The 23,244-nt window shown below is 35.7% G+C and overlaps 1 protein-coding gene across 1 annotated transcript; it reads left to right on the top strand.

Moving 5' to 3' along the window:
• The first annotated feature begins 264 nt into the window (after positions 1 to 264).
• On the top strand, positions 265 to 918 carry LOC105786989 (uncharacterized). Its single transcript, XM_012613452.1, has one exon. It carries the CDS (start codon positions 265 to 267, stop codon positions 916 to 918), a length of 654 nt encoding a protein of 217 aa, XP_012468906.1.
• The last annotated feature ends 22,326 nt before the right edge of the window (positions 919 to 23,244 follow it).

The raw sequence follows: 23,244 nt of genomic DNA, 5'->3' as shown, positions 1-23,244 counted from the left end.
AAAAATGTGAAGGAAATTTCTCAGGCTTGGAATCAGGTTCATAGGATGAAAAGGTTAGCTGTGGGTTCGATGACAACTCCAGAGTATGATGAGTGGCGACGCAAAAGGATTAATGATAACATCCCGAAGTTAAACTTGGAGAGTGGTCGACCAATGGAAGAGTATCTACAAGTGATCCCATCAGAGTTGGAGATTATAAAACAAGATTTTGAAAAGAGGAATTTAGAGCTTGAAAAGAAAATAGAACAGTTGGAAGAAGAGAAGATGCACCTAAGGCTAGACGTCGACGTCCAAAAATTAGAAGTTGAAAAGTTAAAGAAGGAGAAGAATAAAGTAGAGGAGGATCTCAATAGCTTGAAGACGGACTACAAGAAATTACGAGTATCAATGAGAACTTCCGGGTTGGAAAAGACTTCAGAGCAGTGGCGACAGGAAATCCAGGAAGAAAGAAGAAAAATCGATCGGTGGGAAAGAAAGTCCCGAGAGACTCAAGTTTATCAAGCGGACCTGAAAGCTAGAATAACAGAACTCGAGAAATCACTTGCTGCGTATAGAAGTCATAATTTTGTAGTGGAACTAAGGACAAGTCTTTGCAAGATTGAAGAATTGAAAAAGAGGATAGAAGAATTGGAGTACACATTACAAGGCTGTAGGCAACGGATTGAATCTTTAGAAGGAAATGAAGAGCGTTGGAGGGAGCAACTTCATCATTCGCAGAATCAAATTCAGAATAGGGATTACATTATAGGCAGAGCTATTGCTCAGGTTCGGGAGGTAGCTGATCATTTGCAAATAATGGCGGTTCAGGCTGATGTTTTAAGTGTAAAGTACGAACTAGAATTGGATCGGGGTCAGGATTTAGCTTCATTGTTGAAAGAAGTTAGAGCTCTGAGCATTAGGGCAAAGCGATATCTGTAATCCATTTTATGTAAAGAATTTTGTTTATCAATAAAGTTTTCTAAAAAGAAATTGAATCAGAATTGATGCTCCTTTTTGCATTCATATCATGCATCTGCATCACATCAAATGCATTCAAGATTATTAAAAGGGGTTTTAATTGGTTAAAATTGTGCTTCAGTTAATCTGGAAATCGGAAAAAACTCATCAACCAAACACCGCTACGGTACCCGTGCAAAATCAAAAATTATGGATTAACAATTGGAAAAGTTGGAGCGACTTCAAAAGGAAATGCAAGATCAGTTACAGATGCAAATGAAGGAACAATTGGAAAAAATTCAACATGACATGATAGAAAAGATGCTGGAGACTCAAAAGGATATGATGACTGAGCTGACGCAATTGTTAAAAGGATTAAATAAGGGGAAAGGCCCTATGATCAATGATGATGAAGAAGACAAGACTGGACCCACCTATCCTCCAGGCTTTACGCCCCCACATGCGCAAGTTCAGACTGAGGTGCCGCCGCTTCGATCCTCTGTTTCAATAAGACCTCAGCGTTTTCAAGCCGATATTTCAATACTGATGAACTCCCTAGTTGGATCAAGTTCCAACCCTGGTGAAAACCCAGTTAATCTCGCTATCCCGGACTTCGATGAAGTAGCTGAGAAGGATAAAGAAAAAGAGGAATTACCAAAATAGTTTGAGGAGAAATGGAAATGGATTGAGGAGAAGTTTAAGGCGACAGAAAACACGGAAAGTTATCATAGAATAGATGCAAAAGATCTGAGTCTGGTCCCGGACTTGGTGTTTCCTTACAAATTTAAGATGCCGAAATTCGAGAAATATAGTGGGACCAGTTGCCCCGAAGCCCATATCACTATGTCCTGTAGGAGAATGACGGGGTATATTAATAATGATCAATTATTAATACATTGCTTCTAGGAAAGTCTTACAGGAGCGGCGTCTAAATGGTATAACCAGTTGAGCCGGGCCAAAATCAACACTTGGAGGGATTTGGCGCAGACTTTTATGAGACAATACAGTCATGTATCTGAAATAATGCCTGACAAAATTACTTTGCAGAACTTGGAAAAGAAATCAAACGAAAGTTTTAGATAGTATGCACAGAGGTGGGGAGAGATTGCAGTTCAAGTTCAGCCACCACTTTTGGAAAAAGAAATGACGATGCTTTTCATCAACACATTGAAGGCACCGTTCATTACGCACATGCTAGGAAGTGCCTCGAAGAGTTTCGCGGATATAATCATGAATGGCGAAATGATTGAACACGACGTTAAAAGTGAAAAATAGATGGTGGGGAGAATAGTCGAAGGTCAGCTTCAAAGAAAAGAGAAGGCGAAGTAAACAACGTGAACGCATATAGTAAATCAATTACAGTGAACCAACCAGGGAAGATGGTTGCTAACCAGAATCGGGAACGAGGCAAAATACTGTGAAGCCTCAGTTCACTCCCATTCCAATGACATATAAAGAGCTGTATCAGAAGTTATTTAATGCACATGTTGTTGCCCCTCGTTAACTGAGTCCTCTACAACCCCCGTATCCAAAATGGTATGACACGAACGCTCAGTGTGACTACCATGCGGTGATTTCAGGACACTCAATAGAAAATTGTACCGCTTTTAAGAAGGTTGTAGAAGGACTTATAAAATTGGGTGTTGTCAAATTTGATGACTCACCCAACACTGAGGGTCCATTGCCCAATCATGATGATAAGGGAGTGAATATGTTGAGCGAAGGTACGGGGGAAGGAGTTAAGACTGACGTCGCTGAAGTAAGAACTCCATTGAAACGGGTATGGAAAGAGATGGCAAAAAGAGGGTTAGTTATTTTAGATTTGGAGGAAAGGTATGAGATCGGAAATTATTGTGAATTCCACCATAAAACAGGGCATGAAATCCAAGAATGTGAAGGATTCAAGGCTTCGATTCAAAGCATGATGGATAACAAGGAGATGAGGTTCTATGAGGATGCGGAAGAAAGGAGGAGCATATGCATGATAGAGTCGGGAACAGGGATCCCAAAAATAAATCATCCTATAGTTATTATCTCACGCCCTAAGAGTAATGAGGCTAAGGCTCAGGTAACACCAAAAATTGTAATCGCGAAACGGTCAAGTTTCACATATAAGGATGACAAAATGGTCCCGTGGAATTACGGATGCAATGTGACAATCTCAGGAAAAGAGGTTGAGGGCAATATGGTAAAAGAATACCAGGAAAGGGGTTTCTATACACGTAATGGTAAACGTTGTGACACTCGAGTAGAACTGCCAAGAGAAAGGACTCCGACGATGGAACAGAGGAAAGGGAAGGCGGTGGAATCTGAACCATTGGTAAATGAACCAATAAAAGAAGAGGAAGCAAAAGAGTTTTTGAAGTTTTTGAAACACAGTGAATACAGTGTTGTGGAGCAACTGCACAAACAACCGGCCCGCATTTCTGTATTGGCTTTGCTCCTAAGTTCAGAAATACATCGAAATGCGCTGATGAAAGTACTAAACAAAACATATGTGGCCGAGACATCTCAGTCAATAAATTGGATCGCTTGGTCAACAATATAAGTGCTGACAAGTTTATCTTCTTCAATGATGATGAAATACCGTCTGGAGGTAGGGGTTCTACTAAAGCTCTACACATTACTGCCCGATGTCAGAGGGACACATTACCGGGGGTTTTGATTGATAATGGATCCGCATTGAACGTATTGCCTTTGTCCACTCTTAATTGATTACCTGTGGACAGTTCACATATGAAACCCTGCCAGAATATAGTGAGGGCATTTGATGGAACAGAAAGAAGAGTTGTAGGAAGAATTGAAATACCGCTAAGAATTGGCCTAATTACTTATGAGGTGGACTTTTTAGTAATGGATATTAAGCCTTCCTACATTTTTTTATTGGGGAGACCGTTGATAAACTCAACTGGGGCAGTGCCTTCATCGTTACATTAGAAGGTGAAGCTAATACCAGAGGGTCGATTGGTGACAATAAATGCGGAGGAGGATATTATTGCAATGGTAACGGGTGATGCGCCTTATGTAGAGACCGATGATGAGGCAGTGGAATGTTCTTTCCGGTCCTTGGAATTTGTGAACGCAATGTTTATCACTGAAGGAAACAGTATCCCGATACCAAAGATATCCAAGACTACTGAAATGGGTCTGCAGTAGTTGGTAGGAAGAGGAGCTTCGTCAGGAAAAGGGTTGGGAAAGTACTTGCAAGGAAGGGTTGAAGCACCCATGCTGAAAGGGAAGTTCGATCGTTTTGGCTTAGGTTACAAGCCAGATTTGAAACAAAGGAGAAAAGAAGTGGAGAAAAGGTAGGAGAGAAGAAGGGCACGACTAAGCGGAGAGGAAGTCAAGTGGGAGCCTTTGACCTTCCCTGACATATCTAAATCCTTTGTGTCAGGTGGATTTATTTACCCTAAGCGAGGGGTGTCCAAAAGTGAAGGCATTGAAGGAATGTTGGAGAAAGTTCATACCAATGCTATAGAGACAGCTGAAAGAAGGTCATTACTGGAGATCGGCCCATGCGAACTTGGGAGTGAGCTAAACAATTGGACTGCGGAAGAAATACCTATAGTCTTTAGAGCATATGCAGAGTAATGTTCAAAACATTATTGTTGTTTTTAGCCTAAGAATGACAAGAAATCCTTTGTGAAGTAGGCTTAAGTCTGAATATCTTTATCCTAATAAAATACATCTTTGCATTCATTTCGAGCAATTATTCTTTTATTCTTTCCAAGCAAGTAAATATCTTTCATTTGATTAATTGTTTTCCAAATATTTTTTATTTATAACCTAATCATGCAAATAATTATTCATAAATTTATACTTTGCGTATTATTTGGTGTATCCCCATAGGTCCTCAGATATCAATGACATGAGTGATGTTGTTTCAAACACGGAGTCTCTTTTTGAGCAAGACATGTGTTTAGAAGGATCTCATGACTTTGAAAATTACGGAGACTGTGGTGTATCTCCGGACTTGTTGAAAATGGTGGAGCAAGAGGATAAGCAGATCCTACCTCATAAGGAATCATTAGAAATTGTGAGCCTAGAGGAAGGGAAAGAGGTGAAAATCGGAACTGACATCACCGCAAGGATGAAATATGACCTCATTGAATTACTCCGAGAGTTCAAGGATGTTTTCGCATGGTCCTACCATGATATGCCCGGGCTAAATACTAGCATTGTGGTGCATCGTTTACCTATAAAAGAGGATTGCAAACCAGTTCAGCAAAAGCTCAGAATAATGAGACCTGATATTATGTTGAAAATAAAAGAGGAGGTCAAAAAGTAGTTCGACACTGGGTTCTTACAGGAGGTTAAGTACTCAGAATGGGTAGCAAACATCGTTCCTGTTCCTAAAAAGGATGGAAAGGTACGGATGTGCGTGGATTATAGGGACCTGAATAAAGTGAGTCCAAAAGATAATTTTCCGCTGCCGCACATTGATACCTTGGTAGATAGCACGACTGGCTACTCATTATTTTCTTTCATGGACAGTTTTTCTCGATACAATCAAATAAAGCTGCACCCGGAGGACATGAGGAAAACCACTTTCATTACCTTATGGGGAACATTTTGTTACAAAGTAATGCCCTTTGGATTGAAGAATGCAGGAGCAAGGTATCAAAGGGCAATGCACAAAGAAATTGAGATTTATGTTGATGATATGATTGCAAAATCTAGAACTGAAGAGGATCACCTCCGAGTCTTGAGGAAGTTGTTCTTGAGATTGGAAAATTCCAGCTCAAACTCAACCCAGCAAAATGCATATTTGGAGCCAGATCAGGAAAGTTGTTGGGCTTAATAGTCAGTAAGAAGGGGATTGAGATTGACCCGGATAAAGTTAAAGCAATACGAGATTTGCCTCCTCTAAACACCCAGAAAGAGGTTCGAGGGTTCCTGGGAAGGTTGAACTACATTACTCGGTTCATTTCACAATTGACTGAGAATTGCGATCCAATGTTTCTCCTTCTGAAGAAGCATAATCTGGGGGAATGGGATGAGGAATGTCAGAAAGCTTTTGACAAAATAAAACAATACTTGGCTAATGCTCCAATACTATACTTGGCTAATGCTCCAATACTATCACCGCCTAGTCCAGATAGGTCATTGATATTATATCTAATGGTGTTTAACAATTCCATGGGATGCGTCTTGGGCCAACATGACGAAACAGGGAAGAAAAAGAGAGCAATATACTATCCCAGCAAGAAATTCACTGATTGTGAAATGAAGTACTCGTCCATTGAAAAGTTGTGTTGTGCTTTAATTTGGACAACCCGAAGATTAAGGCAATACATGTTGTATCATATGACTTGGCTGATTTCAAAGTTAGATCCCTTAAAGTACATGATGGAATCAACTGCTTTAAATGGGAGAATGGCTAGATGGTAAATTCTGCTATCTGAATTTGACATAGTATATGTAAGTCAGAAGGCTATAAAAGGAAGTGCAATAGCTGATTTTCTAGCCAGCAGAGCCCTGGAAGACTATGAGCCTTTGAACTTCGATTTTCCAAATGAGGACTTATTGTACGTGGCAAACACTGAAGAAAACCCTTGAATAGACCACATCTGGAAGTTAAATTTCGATGGAGCTTCAAATGCTACAGGTAATGGAATTGGGGCAGTCTTGGTATCCCCAAGTAGAGATCATTATCCTGTCGCTAGCAAGTTGGACTTCGATTGCACATATAACATTGCAGAATATACGCATGGATTATGGGTATTCGTGCGGCCATTGAACGTAAAATCAAAGTGCTTAAAGTGTATAGAGATTCCGCGTTGGTGATATACCAACTCAAAGAAGAGTGGGAAACCAGAGACCCTAAATTGATCAATTATAAAGAACTGGTTCTTGAATTGATTGACGAGTTTGATGACATCACCTTCAGTTATCTCCCACGAGAGGAAAACCAAATGGTTGATACATTGGCTACTCTAGCTTTGATGATTCAGGTGAACAGGCTTGAAGTAATGAAGCCTATTTAGATGAGTATCTATGAAACCCCAACTCATTGCTACAATATTGAGGGCGAAGGAAAAGACGATCACCCTTGGTATCAGAGTATCCTACAGTATGTGAAGAATCGAGAGTACCCTAGCCAGGCAATAGAGAACGACAAGAGAACCTTGAGAAGAATAGCCATCGAATGTGTCTTAGATGGGGAAGTGTTATACAAAAGAATGAAAGATCAGGTACTGTTAAGATGTGTGGATGTCGTGGAAGCTAAGAAAATTTTGGAGGAAGTCCATGAGGGTATCTGTGGGGTGCACGCCAATGGATTCACCATGGCCAGACAGATCATGAGATTTGGGTACTATTGGTCCACTATGGAAGGGGATTGCATTAATTACGCCAAGAAATGCTATAAATGTCAGATTTATAGAGACAAGATGCATGCACCCCCTTCGCCACTTCATGTTATGACCTCTCCATGGCCATTTTCCATGTGGGGAATGGATGCCATTGGGCTGATATCGCCGAAGGCTTCTAATAGGCATCGTTTCATCTTCGTAGTCATTGATTACTTCACCAAGTAGTAGAAGTTGCTTCTTACGCAAATGTCACGAAGTCAGCAGTTAGTAAATTCTTGAAAAAGGAGATTATTTGTCGATATGGAATGCCTGAGAGAATCATATCCGGCAATACGTTGAATTTGAACAAGAGCACAATAGCTGAGGTTTGCAGCCAATTTAAGATCAAGCATCATAACTCATCGCTGTATCGTCCAAAAATGAATGGCACAGTGGAGGCGGCCAATAAGAATATTAAAAAAATTGTAGGGAAAATGACTGAGACTTACAAAGATTGGCGTGAGAAGTTATCATTTGCTCTCCTTGCCTATCGAACATCTTTAGAACTTCTACCGGGGCAACACCTTTTTCTCTAGTTTACAGAATAGAGGCAGTATTACCCATCGAAGTTGAAATCCCCTCTCTACGGGTATTATCCGAACTCTAGTTGGATGAGGCTGAATGGGTCCAATCTCGTTATGATCAGTTCAACCTAATAGAGGAGAAGAGGTTAAAAGCTATTCATCATGGGCAAATGTACCAGAAACGAATGATGCGAGCCTATGATAAAAAGGTTCGACCCAGAGAATTTAGCAAATGAGACTTGGTGCTAAAAAAGATTCTTCCTATGCAAAAGGACTTTAGAGGAAAACGGATGCCAAATTGGGAGGGTCCTTATGTCGTAAAGAAGGCCTTTGCTGGTGGAGCTTTGATTCTAAGAGAGATAGATGCAAAAGACTTGTCCAATCCTGTAAACTCAGACTCAGTCAAGAAATACTTCACTTGAAGAAAATGAACCAAAGTGAAAACCCCCAAAGGGCGCTTTGATTCCTAAAAAAAAAATGGAGAGGCTAAGGGGAAAACCCGCAAATGGCACCTTAGGCCAAAGGGGATTTGAGTTGAAAACCCGAAAAGGACGGCTCAAATGTTTGGTCAGAATGGGACATGAAATGCTTAGAGCACCTGGTATCTTGATCAAATCAGGATGTGTGGCAATCTTGCTATGCCTGAATTAACAGGAAGGGATAGGCAACGTCTTGGGGCATCGACAAAGCATTGAAGATCTCCTAAACACATGTCAAACTCAGAATGGCCTTTAGAAAGTTTGTACAGAGAAATTCAGGCTGCGATATCTGGGGAATTTAATTCCCCTATTTTTTTATATTGAATTTTGTTGATTCTTGGAATATTTTTTTCTCTTTTCCAAGATATACATTCCCAATCAATTTCTTTATTATTTGTGATAACTTATTCATTTTTAGATATGTTCAGAACCAAATTTATTCTTATCTATTGTTATGACCTTTTCTACAAACAAGTTGCATTAGAATAATGATTAATGGACTAATAAAACTTTCACAAAAGAAGTTTTGCATATTACTCTGAAAATTTTCTAAATAATATAGGAGCCTGAAACAGGACTATTGTTTAGAACACACCCAAATTTAAAGATTGGAAATATGAGAAGGAGGAGTCTAAATTTGGACTTTCTCTTTGGATTTTGTTGTCAAATGCATTGATTGGCAAGATGCCATGTTGATGATGAAGCTTAAGTAAACAAGCAAGCAATGATCACCAGGGAAGAGGAAGAGGTTACTTCGGGAAAAAAGCCTTCATCTACGCATAAGTCTCTGGTATGACACCTTGAAAATGGTGTAAGAAACCAGAACGATTCAGATCCTATATCCTTGAATTGTGGGGATTGAGGAAAAGCCACATATTTCTACTCTTGGATTACAGTGGGAGAGTGGTGGTACAAGTTTTTTGCACCCTAATGGTTTAAACTTTAAGGTTCACAGTGGGGGCAATTTGACTAAGCGAGGCTTGGAAGAAGCCGGTCAAGCGAGAAGGCATTGTAGCACGTCGGTGTCAAAGCCTTAATAAACTTCGAGTAATGACCTAAGCGGGATCATTCTCGGAAACAATAAAATTCTGCATTCATGCAAACACCATTCACACATGTCTAGTTATGAGCATTTGGTTCATTTTGATCATGCCGTCCTAATCATTAGGCATAATTAGGTTCATTATACAGGTCATGCCGGTTGAAGATAGAAAACAAAGCCTTGCCTCCATCAGTTACAGTAGAGCTGGTTAAAGATAGCAGATCTTGCCCTCCTGCGTCGACAGTGAAGCAGATCAAATATTACAAGTCCTATGTCCCTAACCAGCAGTGAAATAGATTGGAAATTACAAGTCTTATCTCCCTAAGCAGTAGTGGAGCAGACAGAAGAAATCAATCCTATCTCTCTGAGGTCACAGTAGGGCAGACTGAAGCCAGAAATCTTATCTCCCTGAGATCACAGCGGAGCAGATTGAAGCTAGTAATCCTATCTCCCTGAGATTACAGCGGAGCAGATTGAAGCTAGTAATCCTATCTCCCTGATATTACAGTGGAGCGGATTAAAACAAAGGATCTTATCTCTCTGAAGTTACAGTAGAGTAGATCGCATCAGATCGAAGCCAGAAATCTTATCTCCCTAAGATTACAGCGGAGCAGATTGAAGCTAGTAATCCTATCTCCCTGAGATTACAGTGGAGCGGATTAAAACAAAGGATATTATCTCTCTGAAGTTACAGTAGAGTAGATTGCATCAGATCGAAGCCAGAAATCTTATCTCCCTGAGCTTACAGCGGAGCAGATTGAAGCTAGTAATCCTATCTCCCTGAGATTCCAGTGGAGCGGATTAAAACAAAAGATCTTATCTTTCTAAAGTTACAGCAGAGTAGATCGCATTAGATTGAAGCTACAACAGCAAATCTCACTACCCCGACCTCACAATTAAGTAGATTAAGGTTACGAGTTACGAATCCTATCCACCTGATGTTACAGTGGATTGGATCAAGGCACCAATTCCCATACCTCTGAAGATGCAGTAGGTTGGACTGAGGCAACGTGAAGAAAACAGAGCACCAAGGGCCAGCACAACCGGGCAATTTTGGCCAGTTTTAGTCTTTGCTTCATTTCCATTACACGATAATGAGCAAAGAGGGACAGCTGTAATAACCCAAATTTGCCCGGCCCAAATTACAAATAAATAAGCAAAAATAAACCAAATGAAATAAACCCAAAATTTTAAATGTCCACAGTCCATTACAGCAGGCCTAATGGCCCAAATCCACTACCCAAACCCAACTAGCCCAAATGCCCATGACCAGAACACTAAACCTGATTGGCCCAGTTACAGTGGCCCGATACCTAACCCAAAACCCGATTTAGCCCAATTAGCCCATTTTGAAAGAGTATTCCAGAAATCACTAGGGTTTTTGGAACCCTTCAACCGCCGCTGCCATGCACGGGATCCCTTTCAAGCCACTCTTCACGCGCGTGATGCCTTCGCACGCCACGCATGCCTCCGTACGGCCACCTCCGTACACCAGTTGGCCTCCGTACCTGTAAAGAAGACGAAAAAATAACAAATAGAAAAATAACATATAGGAAAATTTGGATTGATTTTTATTCTCTATTCTCTGTAAATCGGGTATAAGAAGGCTATTCGAACGCTGTAAAAGAGGTTACGCATTCAATATACACATTTCAGAATACAAAAATCAAATACAAAAGGTGATTCCAGATTTCTATTCTTCTTCTTGGATTCTGCTAGTCCCATGCTTTCTTTTTCTTTTCTTTTTATGTTCAATAGTCATTAGCTGAGAAAGCAAATAACAAAGATAAAAGGGAGAACGCACCTATTGATGGGATTCAGGCCCTCTCTGTCGTCATCGGAGAATGGGCTTGAATCAGTAGTCATTCGATTGCCCTCTGAACACCAAACGGCGCAGGGAACATTGGTTCCCTTTAGGTTGTCAAAGTGATTAGATTTTTAGGTTTTTTTACCTTTATGCACGTTCTTAAAACGCGGTCGTTTAGAGCCAATACAATGGCTCTGAAACGGCGTCGTTTGAAGACCCGATCCGAACGGTGACCCGATCTGGGAAGGATCCGCGCGTGAAGGATCGTCTGGTCTATTTATTCGGCAAGTCCCTTCATGTTTAATAGAATCACGATTTGATTTTTTTTTTTAATTTGTATCGCACATTTAACTTTGTTTCCATTCAAATCCGACTTGATACGGTACCATTTTATGTGTTTGATTGTAATTGTTTATAATGCTTGCGTTTAATTGTTAGTTTAGTCCTCCAAGGTTAAAACGGATTTCGATTTGATACAAATTTAGATTTTTTACTCAAAAATGTCTTTAATTATAATTAGTCCTACTTTCATATATTATAGAATTTAATATGATTTGTAGTATTTACCTTTAATAGTGTTTAAGTCTGTTGTTATAGTTTAAATTGTAATAAACCTTTATTTTTCGCTTTTTATATATACCAACATTTTGAATCAATTATATTTTAGCTTCGTTTTTCTCGTGATTGTTTTAATTTTATTTAAGCTTCGATTTAAAATTTATTGATTATTATTTTCAATTTCAAAAATGCCTTTTATGTTAATTTTGATTTCAAAAGTTTTTAGTAAATCAATTTTTATATTCCTTGTTTTTATCATTATTTTAATATTAGATAGATATTGTTTTCAAATTTATTATTAGCACAAATTCTATTTTAAAATAATAATAATAATATATTTTTAATTGTTATAAATATGTTTTGAATGTATCAATATTATTTTAAAAATACATATAATTTAAATTAGACTATTTTAGTATATATGTACATAGGGTATATCATTAACTTCAAACTAACCCTTTTTTCCACATAATTTTTTACATAAATGTTTTATTTCTTAAACCTTAGTTATTTTATTCGTTTTGAGGGTTGTTAAATTATTAATATGGATATTTGTATGATATGATTAAGGTCAATTTTAGTATTTGCCTATTATTTGTTTAATTGTTTCTAGTTTAAGTTTAAATTGTTATTTATCTTTTGCATTATATATTGTTATTCAATTATAGTTGGTTGTAAGAATTGTATTTCATTAAAGCATCATAATTGTTTTATTTCACAATCCCAAAAAGGGCTTGATGTTCATAAGTTCTAGAGAATTGTGCCCTAACTTATGAGCTTCAATTTTCTCGATGAATTTAGATAATCAAGTGCTTATTTTATTAAAATCATGCTAATCGTTAAAATAAAATTCTTAAGATTTCAAATGTCAGATCCTAACTTACTGGATACGACATTTTGTTATCTCGATTTTAAAATAAAGGCAATATTTGTAGTTTAAGAATTTCGAGAAATTGAATCCTAACTTACTGGATTCCAATTCCTCGATTGACTTAAATGATCAAATATCCTTCTCAAAGTATTTTTTTTAAAAATGGGACGAATCAAATCTAAAAGATGAGATTGTTACATTCTAACTCACTGAGTGTAGCAGTTTATTTCTTTGAGATGGGTTCGTCTATTCTATTAATTCAATTTTTTAAGCTTTTATGTCATGGGATCGTATTTTAAAATCTTTTCAAAATTTCGACATTAAGACATTAACAATCAATTCGGTACCAATTTTGGGCGTTACGGGGGTGCTAACCCTTCCTCATGCGTAATCGACTCCCGAACCTTTTTTTCTCAAAATTCGTAGACCAAAAAAATCATTTTAATGGTTAACCAGTCACACCTTAATAAAGGATCAGTGGCGACTCCGTTTTCATCTTAAAAGTCGATCCCCGTTTTTTCAAATAAAAAATGGTTTCGACAATCTATTTCGGGCGAATATCACTACAATTTTAGCATACTCTTCCATGCCAACTATCGCACTTTTATCATACTCGTATCTTAATTATCTAACTAACTGGAGATCCTTCCAAACATTTCGTAAATACCTTCAAAATTCGTTTTGTACATACCATATCCTAATCCTTGCACTTTACTTAAAATAATTGTTCAAGGACATAGTTTATGGCGAATACAATCCAATTAGAGAATACTTATATAGAGCTGATTACCACCAAATTATTAACCAAGTTATATCTTAATTCAGTATCACACAACCCACACTTGTAATGCACTACATAGACCGATTAGAATAATTCCACATTAATTGCTTTCAGAACCATATATACTCAAAATATCCATAACTTAGACTTCATATGTTTTCATAAAAGATTCACTACAGTACAAACATAACCCCAATATGACAAATTCTAAGTAACTTTGATTCAATCATTTCATAACACAGATGATCTCATATACACAATTTCTTAGGTCATTCATAACTACAAATATAACCATATTTAACTTTGTAGATCATCATGGCGGATACCTTTATTATCAAATAGCTATACAATTCTTTCCAAAAATTTATTCAATTATTTCACAAATCTTACTCAGCTCCTAACTTGGGCACATCATTACCTTATCTAAACCAAACTTATTATAGAACTGATAGAATTTATTCACATATTACCATAGAGACATATATACACAGCTTACCAGACATACATAACAGACTACGCCAAAGGGCCAAACAGAATGTGCCATAAAGGTATCATACAAAATCTTTTGTTTCTTGTCTTGACAAACTTCACAGATGAATTTCTACCTCATGGAGTTATACAAAGTTTCATGTATCGTGATCTACCATTTCGATTCATACATCATCGATGGCTACACCAAGAATATACGTTTAGTCATATCATATCGTGCAATGGGCCTTAACCACATGGTCTTACACAAATTCATAAATCATGTTCTACCATTTTAGTTTCATTTTATTAAAGGTTATACCATGAATGGTTCTCAATCATACCAAGCTTTCATGGGCCTCTACTCCATGGTCTTACACTCGTTTTTAAACTATGATATGCCAATCTAATTAGCACTAAAACTACCCTACCAGAAGCTTCACAATTGGCTAGTATCACCTCTTAATTGGCTTGTACATCTCATCAACTAGACCTTACCTGCCTACTTATAAAAAAAACATCATTCCTCTAACTGAACTTTATACATTTTATTACAACACATCTCTCATCTTTACCAGACTCATACCTTACCAATTTTCTTAAACTTCATCATCACTCCATTTATGTAGGTATGTGTTTTTTGTTCTTGTTTACAACAATGATAGCTTAATTTTATTTAAGCTAGGATGATTATTTTGATTAAATAATATTTATTTGATTCATGCTTATAATGTTTGTGCCTCAATCGATCATGTTTTCAATTAAAATCAAGTTTGTATTTCGTTCATACGTGATTGAAACGCACCTGAATTAGTTGAGCGATCCAAACCAGACGACGGCTAATGGACACATAATTGAAATGTGCATGCTCAATTTAGATCCTAACCCGATTGAATTGTAGGTTGCATAACAACTCTAACCAAGCTTTGTTCTCTGCATAGTTTTTAGATTTGTGTGATTAAATTTTTTCAAACCTAACACGTCCCTTTTACCTCACATGAATGCTAAGAAACCCTTAGTAAATAAGGATCAGTAAAATACATATTTACTAAGTAAAGGATTCTGAAAAGAGCTAATGTGGTTTTCAAACTCATGAAAGATCGAGTTGCCATGGAATGTTTTTTCAAATGTTATTAAGCATGTTGATAATAAATTGAGTTTAATTAAAGTAATTGTCCTAGTTTATTTATGTTATAATTGTTGCAAATTGTGTTTAATTTTCCTAAAATCTATTTCATTCATATAGTTTGCATCTTGAGGATAATTTGCATTAGGGATTATTGCATTTAGTTTAATATATTTTAATCACCACTTTTCAACTATATTGTGTTTTCATTTACCAAATTGTTAATATAATTTTACAAATTAAGTGACTTTGCACAAATACAATCCCTGTGGAGACGATAACTCGATACTTACTTATTACTTGATAACAACTGTGTACACTTGCACAAACTCAAGCGTTACAATAGGCACATGGGTACATTCTTTTTTACAACAAACGAAAGTTAAAATTTTCAATACAAAGTATCAGGACTTAACTAGAGGCATACTAAGCATGACATGGGTACATTCTTACCTTTGGTATTTCCAAAAATCGGCTAAACCTTGGCTTTGCCACCAAAAAATCTTGTGACACCCCAATCCCAACTCCCGAGAAAGGATCCAGGATTGGCGCATTAGGAGTTCTTTTGCATCCTTTCCGATCTAGAAACACTTTTTTAAAATGGTTCAGCGAAAGGTGATTTATGAAAGAAAAGATAAATTCATTACGGGCTATGAATTAAAACTCTTTTAAGTCCCAACAAAACATTTATGGAGTAAACTCCAAATTTAGATAAACCTTACATGCCAATGTTTGATAAGGTAAACAAGTTTAAAACAAAACATCTGTTTCTTTGAAAAGTGTATTCAGAATCTCGTTTTCCCCCATCTATACATCATGCTTAATACTAAGTACAAAAGGTCCTCACAGCAAGACGTTTATCTGGAAATATCATGTTCAAGTCCTATTCCGTGAAGGTCCTGAAGAAGGGAAAAATAATTGCGGTAAGTTCATAGAACTTAGTGAGTTTCAAGACTGAATGACAACAATCCAAAAAGGTAAATTCAGCCTCTTCGATTGATTAAAACACATAGTTCGCCAAAATGGCGGATACTAACCAAAAAAATTATTTTGGAAGTTCCATCGGTGGACTCCAAACTACTCGTCATGACTTTTCTTCATGTTAGCCAACCCTTATCCGTTACACAGATTCTCTCTCCTTGCAAGCTTTCGTTATGCCTCATCCTACTGATTTGCAAGATCACTTGCCCAACTAGAGGTTGCACAACCATACATCATATAATGCTATCTTCCAATTAAACGGCTAACCCCATCGAAAGCTTTGCCCTGGAATCATCATTCCCTTTTATTTTGACCATATAGTTCCTTTCAAAGCAAGAAGGGTGTTGGCGTAACATGCAACATATATAGTATAATTCCCATGTAGACATCCTAGAACTGACCTTCGTTCTTACAACTTTTACCCTTGACATAAAACATATACTTACCTCAAATAAGTATTCATAAGAAAACACACATGATGTAAGACGGAACTCACTAGAAAAATACAGCAGGAACCTCTTGAGCTAAAATGAAAAAAATTCATTCTATCACATCATTTTACCAGATTCAATCAGAATATCAACAAGTTTACTAATAGAAAGCCAAAATAAAAATCTAAAAGTTCTCTTCTTCCTTTTACCCATCAAGCTCTAAAGTAATAAACGTCTAAAGTCCTTAAAGAAAATGACCTCGCTACACAGCTTAGGTTCACATCGTTAATGGAGTTTGCTTGTAGCAGCAAACTTAACTCTCAACTAGCTCTAGAATCTCTCGAAAGAATGTAACAAGGTTTGAGAAATGAAAGACTAATTCTACAGAGAATACAAAGCTTATCCAAAAGCCTTGTCAACTTCTATTGACACACACACGGAAGAGAAAGTTAGTGGGTAAGTTTGGTCTTCTCACTACCCTTCCCTTGGTATCTACGTCTAATAACCTTCTCTCTCATCTTTAATCACATCCTATCAATTTTAGACATCTTGTTCCATCCAAACTAGACTCTTGTAACTAGTTAACTATTTCAACTAGTTAGTATAATAATAAAACTAACGATTCTTCCAGATAAGGACATAAAAAATGGTTGATTTCTAAAGCAGAAGCGGCATGCACTCTATAGGGGAATTCACCAACATCTAAACTCGTATTTACTCAAACATCACCCAAAGGTGCAGTCAACGTCTTTAAGAAATCTTTTCGACACTTAATCTATTAGGATCCACACTATAAGGCTTCCTCATACAAATGATATGTATTCTTAAATACTACATCGGGTAGGATGTTACAATATCTTTCGATATTGCAAGATCACTTGCCCAACTAGAGGTTGCACAACCATACATCATATAATGCTATCTTCCAATTAAACGGCTAACCCCATCGAAAGCTTTGCCCTGGAATCATCATTCCCTTTTATTTTGACCATATAGTTCCTTTCAAAGCAAGAAGGGTGTTGGCGTAACATGCAACATATATAGTATAATTCCCATGTAGACATCCTAGAACAGACCTTCGTTCTTACAACTTTTACCCTTGACATAAAACATATACTTACCTCAAATAAGTATTCATAAGAAAACACACATGATGTAAGACGGAACTCACTAGAAAAATACAGCAGGAACCTCTTGAGCTAAAATGAAAAAAATTCATTCTATCACATCATTTTACCAGATTCAATCAGAATATCAACAAGTTTACTAATAGAAAGCCAAAATAAAAATCTAAAAGTTCTCTTCTTCCTTTTACCCATCAAGCTCTAAAGTAATAAACGTCTAAAGTCCTTAAAGAAAATGACCTCGCTACACAGCTTAGGTTCACATCGTTAATGGAGTTTGCTTGTAGCAGCAAACTTAACTCTCAACTAGCTCTAGAATCTCTCGAAAGAATGTAACAAGGTTTGAGAAATGAAAGACTAATTCTACAGAGAATACAAAGCTTATCCAAAAAGCCTTGTCAACTTCTATTGACACACACACGGAAGAGAAAGTTAGTGGGTAAGTTTGGTCTTCTCACTACCCTTCCCTTGGTATCTACGTCTAATAACCTTCTCTCTCATCTTTAATGCACATCCTATCAATTTTAGACATCTTGTTCCATCCAAACTAGACTCTTGTAACTAGTTAACTATTTCAACTAGTTAGTATAATAATAAAACTAACGATTCTTCCAGATAAGGACATAAAAAATGGTTGATTTCTAAAGCAGAAGCGGCATGCACTCTATAGGGGAATTCACCAACATCTAAACTCGTATTTACTCAAACATCACCCAAAGGTGCAGTCAACGTCTTCAAGAAATCTTTTCGACACTTAATCTATTAGGATCCACACTATAAGGCTTCCTCATACAAATGATATGTATTCTTAAATACTACATCGGGTAGGATGTTACAATATCTTTCGATATTTAGCATCAAATTAAAATTCAATTTCACATTCACTCATTAGGGCCCCATATTTTTTTTATTCCTATCATAATTTCATAATAGGTTTCACTTTATTCAATTTGGTCTCTGATGTTACAAAGTTAACAACCTACCTTATTAAGCTTTACAATTTAGTCCTTTTCATAATCTAAGCTTAACTTTTATCAATTTCAAGCCTAATTCTTCAATTTCTCAACAATGGCAACTTACTAAAATCTTAATAATTTAACAAACTGATACATGGGCTAGCTAAATCAAGCTCCTATGATCATAAATTTATAAAAATCAAACAAAAATGGCTTAGGGACTTATTTGAATCAATTTCCAAATGTAACAATGACTTTTGAAGCTTTCTTCTTTGCTTTAGTTATAGTTGATGGTGGAAATGAAGAAGATGATGATATTTCTCATCCTTTTCCACTATCTATTTGCTTATATAGTTTGATTAATGATTAATTAGTTTAATTACTTATGTTTTATGTTTAAGTAATCTTAACTTAATCATAGTTTACTTTCTAATGAAATTCATACTCAAAAGTCATTTTCTCATGTTATAATTTAGTTTATTTACTATTTTGGTCCTTTGGGTAATTTCTATATAAGACCTCAAGCATTTTCTTAATTTAAACTTTATAGCAATTGGACTTTTACAATTTAGTCTCTGAGCCTTAATTAACTACTTTTTCGGTAAATTACTTAACCAAATTTTAATATATATTCTTATTTCCTATTTACAGACTAGGTTGACATAAATGGGGTTTTGAAACCTCATTTTCTGATACAATTAGAAATCGGGTCATTACATGAAGCATCAATTCACTGAAGTTTTTGACATACTCCTGAAAATGCCTTGTCGAGTATGTCGGTGCAACTTAGCCCAAGCCTCCATCTTAACATACTATGGGTAAAACTACTTTTTTAGCTCCTTTTGGAACTCCTCCTAAGTCCCAACCGCGGTAAAGCCACAACCGTAGCTTTGATAGCATCATTCTTCTTAATTAGTTTCTCAGTCTGATCATCCATGGCAACATTAAGGGTCTCTCTCATTGCATCATGATTGGAACTGAGAGCCTCCGCCACATAATGTAACAGCCTGTTATTCCAATGGTGTAGGAAATTATGGTTTCGGGACCACAAATCCTACTAGTGAGTTCGTAAATATTACTAATTAATATTTACGAGTAAAATATTACATTATATAGAATTTTGACTTGATAATTTTTTATGTTTAAGTCATTAGTTAAAGTTAAGTGGTTTGTCCTTAGAGTCAAGTGGTTTTGGAAATTTAGGTATCAGGACCTCTTTTCTGTAAATTGAGCTCGTAAATATTTTTATTAAATATTTACAAAGATGAAGTTACTATATTGGTATGTGAAGTTACGGTTCGGAATTGTTTGACTAATTAATTAAAGAAAAAGGACTAAATCGTAAAAATTGTGAAACTTAATCTCTATTGAATTTTATTGATTAAATGACTTATTTATTATAAGTGGAGGGATTTATGTAGCAATTATACCCTTTTTGTTTTGGGTGGACGGTTAATGCTTGATTATAGTATAATATATGTGTTAAAATTAATATTAAATAAAAATATATGTAATTAAACATGAAAGAATAAGAAAACATAAAATCCATTTTTCATTTCCTTCTTTCATCAAAAATGAAGCTTTGAAAATTCATTATTGAACATCAAGGTTTGACCAATTTAGGGTCCTTGCATGGTAATGTTTTCTAAACTCGTTTTTCGTAATTTTTATGTTTTTGAGATCGTTGTAGCTTAATCTAGCTAACCCAGGGACTAATTTGTAAAAATGTTAAAAAAATTTCAACATTCCATTGATGAATTCTAGGTTTCCTTGTGAATAAATGATGGAATTGAAATCTTGGTTGTTGATTAAGACTATCTTATAAAATGATTTTAGTTAGTTTTTAGTTCAAGGACTAAATCGATCAAATATTAAATTTGACATGAAATTATTTGAATTTTCAATAATTATGGGCTGTATAGGGATTATGGAAAATTTGGTCAGCATGATTTGAGTTTAATTATGTTAAATTTGAAGTTTCAAGTTTAGGGACTAAATTGAATAAAAAGAAAAAGTTTAGGGTAAAAGTGTAATTTTTATAAAGGGTAAATTACATGAATTTAAGTATTTTAAAGTATTTGAATTGGATAATTGAATTAAATTATATATATATATATGTATATATATATCAAGAAACGAATCAATCCATAGGCAAATATGGAAAAGGAAAATTTTGTGAATTGCCCCTGACATTACAATCTTTGTTGTTTAGCCCTAGTAAGTTCATACAGTTTAAATTAGAATAATTTGTAATATTAGATTGAGTTCTGAGTTATGGTATGTTACTATATGTGTAGATGTAATTTAATAGTTATAAATTAGTACAAGGTAAGAAAAATGAATTGAATTGAAAAATGTTATACGATTACCTGTATTGAGTCCAGATGAACATAGGATAGGATACAATTGGCTTGTCAATAGGTTATATTGTGCGCGGTATGGGATTGACTTGTGATAAGATAATAATTATTGACTTGTTATTGTCCATAATATACCGAAGTCCAGCATTTGCTACGGACTATCGTGTTATATTTACAGTGATTCTGGTGTGTTATCAAGGGGGATGTAAGCCTTTAGGCTTGGCACTCAGTGCCGAGGTGTGTTTTGGAGGGATATTAGCCTACGGGCTTGGCACTTGGTGCCCAAGTGTGTTCTCGAATAGATAGCTCGTTTCAGCATTCTGGTGTTTTGGATGGATAATCATGTACCTGTATCTATTATACCGTTCATCGAGCCGAATTTTTAATGGTTAAATGATTTAATGATGATAGGTAACTGATATTTGGTTATGATTTCTTGTGAAAGACTTGTACATGCATTTATGGTTTCCTATATTTTATCCTAACTTGTTAACAATTGATGTTGTATAAATGAGGTGATTAATTGACTTATATTTATGAAACTCACCTCTTGAATGGCTATGATTGATAGGGTTAATGTTAGCTATTGGTTTTATTAATTATAAAACAGTGGTTATATGGTAAGTTATAATTTTTCAACCTGTGAACTTACTAAGCTTGTAAAAGCTTAATTGTGTTGTTTTTCCTTATTTATTATAGATCTTGTTTTGAAAAACCGATCAATCGGATCAAGTGGCAGATCACACTATCCAGCTATCTTGGGTAGTATTTGAAAACGTTTACTTTGGGATATGTGGCATGTAATAAGAGTATCTTATAATTTGTGTATAAGTCTTTATTATAAGTTGCATGTTTTATACTTGTTTATAAGTTGATTGTTTATGGCCAATAATGTGGTTGGTTATAGCTTGATTTAAAGATTTGAATGTGATATTGAAATTTATATATGGTGGATTTAACTTGATGGCATGAAATGTAATAGGTGTTTTTGTATATGTTTTGTATACTTACTTCATTTGTTACATATTAGCTTGGTGTAAAGTTGTTCAAGCTTGGTTTTAGTTTACTTGTGTATGTGTCTTTGGTTTTGGTATGTATATGTTCATGTAAATATGTTTTAGCCATTTGGTATAAACCTCATGAAAGTGTTTGAAAGATGGTAAGTTTGGCATGTATTTAATGTAAGAACTTGTGAACTTTGAATGCAAATTAATTTGGTATGAAATTTGAATTTGGTTGGTAATTGAATTATGGTGTTAATGAGAACACATTGGTTAGACACTTAGGTTGAATGTTTTGGCATATGTTTTGTGTGCATTCATCACAAACTTAAATCTGCGGCTTATGACACTTGCATGTTCTAGGTTTTCTTTTCTATAAGAAACAAAGATTAACAGAGACAAAAATATAAGGAACTTTAATTTTTCGAGTTAATGATTTTATGGGATTTTTCTTCTTGTTGAAGAGAGATATGAATTAAATTTTTGGGTTAATGATGATTTTCTAGGCTTTAATAGTTTTTTTAAACTTCTTCTTAATTAATTTTTTGTGGTAAATATTTTTCTCGAATTCTTTTTTTTCTTTTATTTTGGTTAATAAGTATGTTTTTTTATTATGCTTTCATTTAACTTAAAAAAAGAAACAGAAAAAATGTAGATAAAAAATATTAAATAAAAAAGGAGACTAAAGAAATAAAGAAAAAAACAAAATGAGAAAATGAACAAAATGTCCCCATGGAGACCCGTGGGAAGACAAGGACAAATAGCAGATCGAGGGATATGTTGTAACCTTTGGAAGGTCAGGTGACCAATCTTGAAAAATCCATGGGTGGTGTGGAGGAAACACTAGAGGTAGTTGAGGGATGCATCAATGAGTTGGACTGGATAAGAGAGTAGCTCAGGGACTATGTGTAACACCCCTAACTCATCTCTGTCGCCGAATTAGGGTTATAGAGCATTATAACACAAATTATAACAATTACTAACATTTAACCATTGGAATATCAAATTAAATAACATATAATCAAATTCAAATATCATTCAAAGCATAAATATCATTATTGACCTTGAATTGGACTTATAGGGTCTTAAAAATAATTTAGAAACAATCAGGGACTAATCTAAATCAATACAAAAAAATATGAAAAATTTTGGAAATAGAGATCACTGCATTGGTGTGGCTGGTAGTGTGTGAGCCAGATCGTCTGGCTCAGGGACATGGTCGTGTGGCTACCCCACATATCCATGTGCTCAAATCGTGTAACTAACTGTGACCGTGTGAAAAATCCTGCACCTAAAATTAATAAGGCACACGGCCGTGTGGCAGCCTGTATGCACCTTAAAAAGCTTCCAAAACAAGGCAAACTTTCATCCAAAACTTAGGTACCAAGCCAAATCAAAATCAACCATTTCCTTACTTCAAAAACACATTTAAACAATAACTATATT

The sequence above is a fragment of the Gossypium raimondii genome, chromosome 1 (assembly GCF_025698545.1).
Source record: "Gossypium raimondii isolate GPD5lz chromosome 1, ASM2569854v1, whole genome shotgun sequence".
Taxonomy (NCBI): Eukaryota; Viridiplantae; Streptophyta; class Magnoliopsida; order Malvales; family Malvaceae; genus Gossypium; species Gossypium raimondii.
This window is presented reverse-complemented; position numbering and strand designations above follow the sequence as displayed.

What these genes read in the sequence shown, in the direction of transcription:
- LOC105786989 (XM_012613452.1), top strand. Translation starts at nt 265, where the DNA reads ATGCACCTAAGGCTAGACGTCGACGTCCAAAAATTAGAAGTTGAAAAG.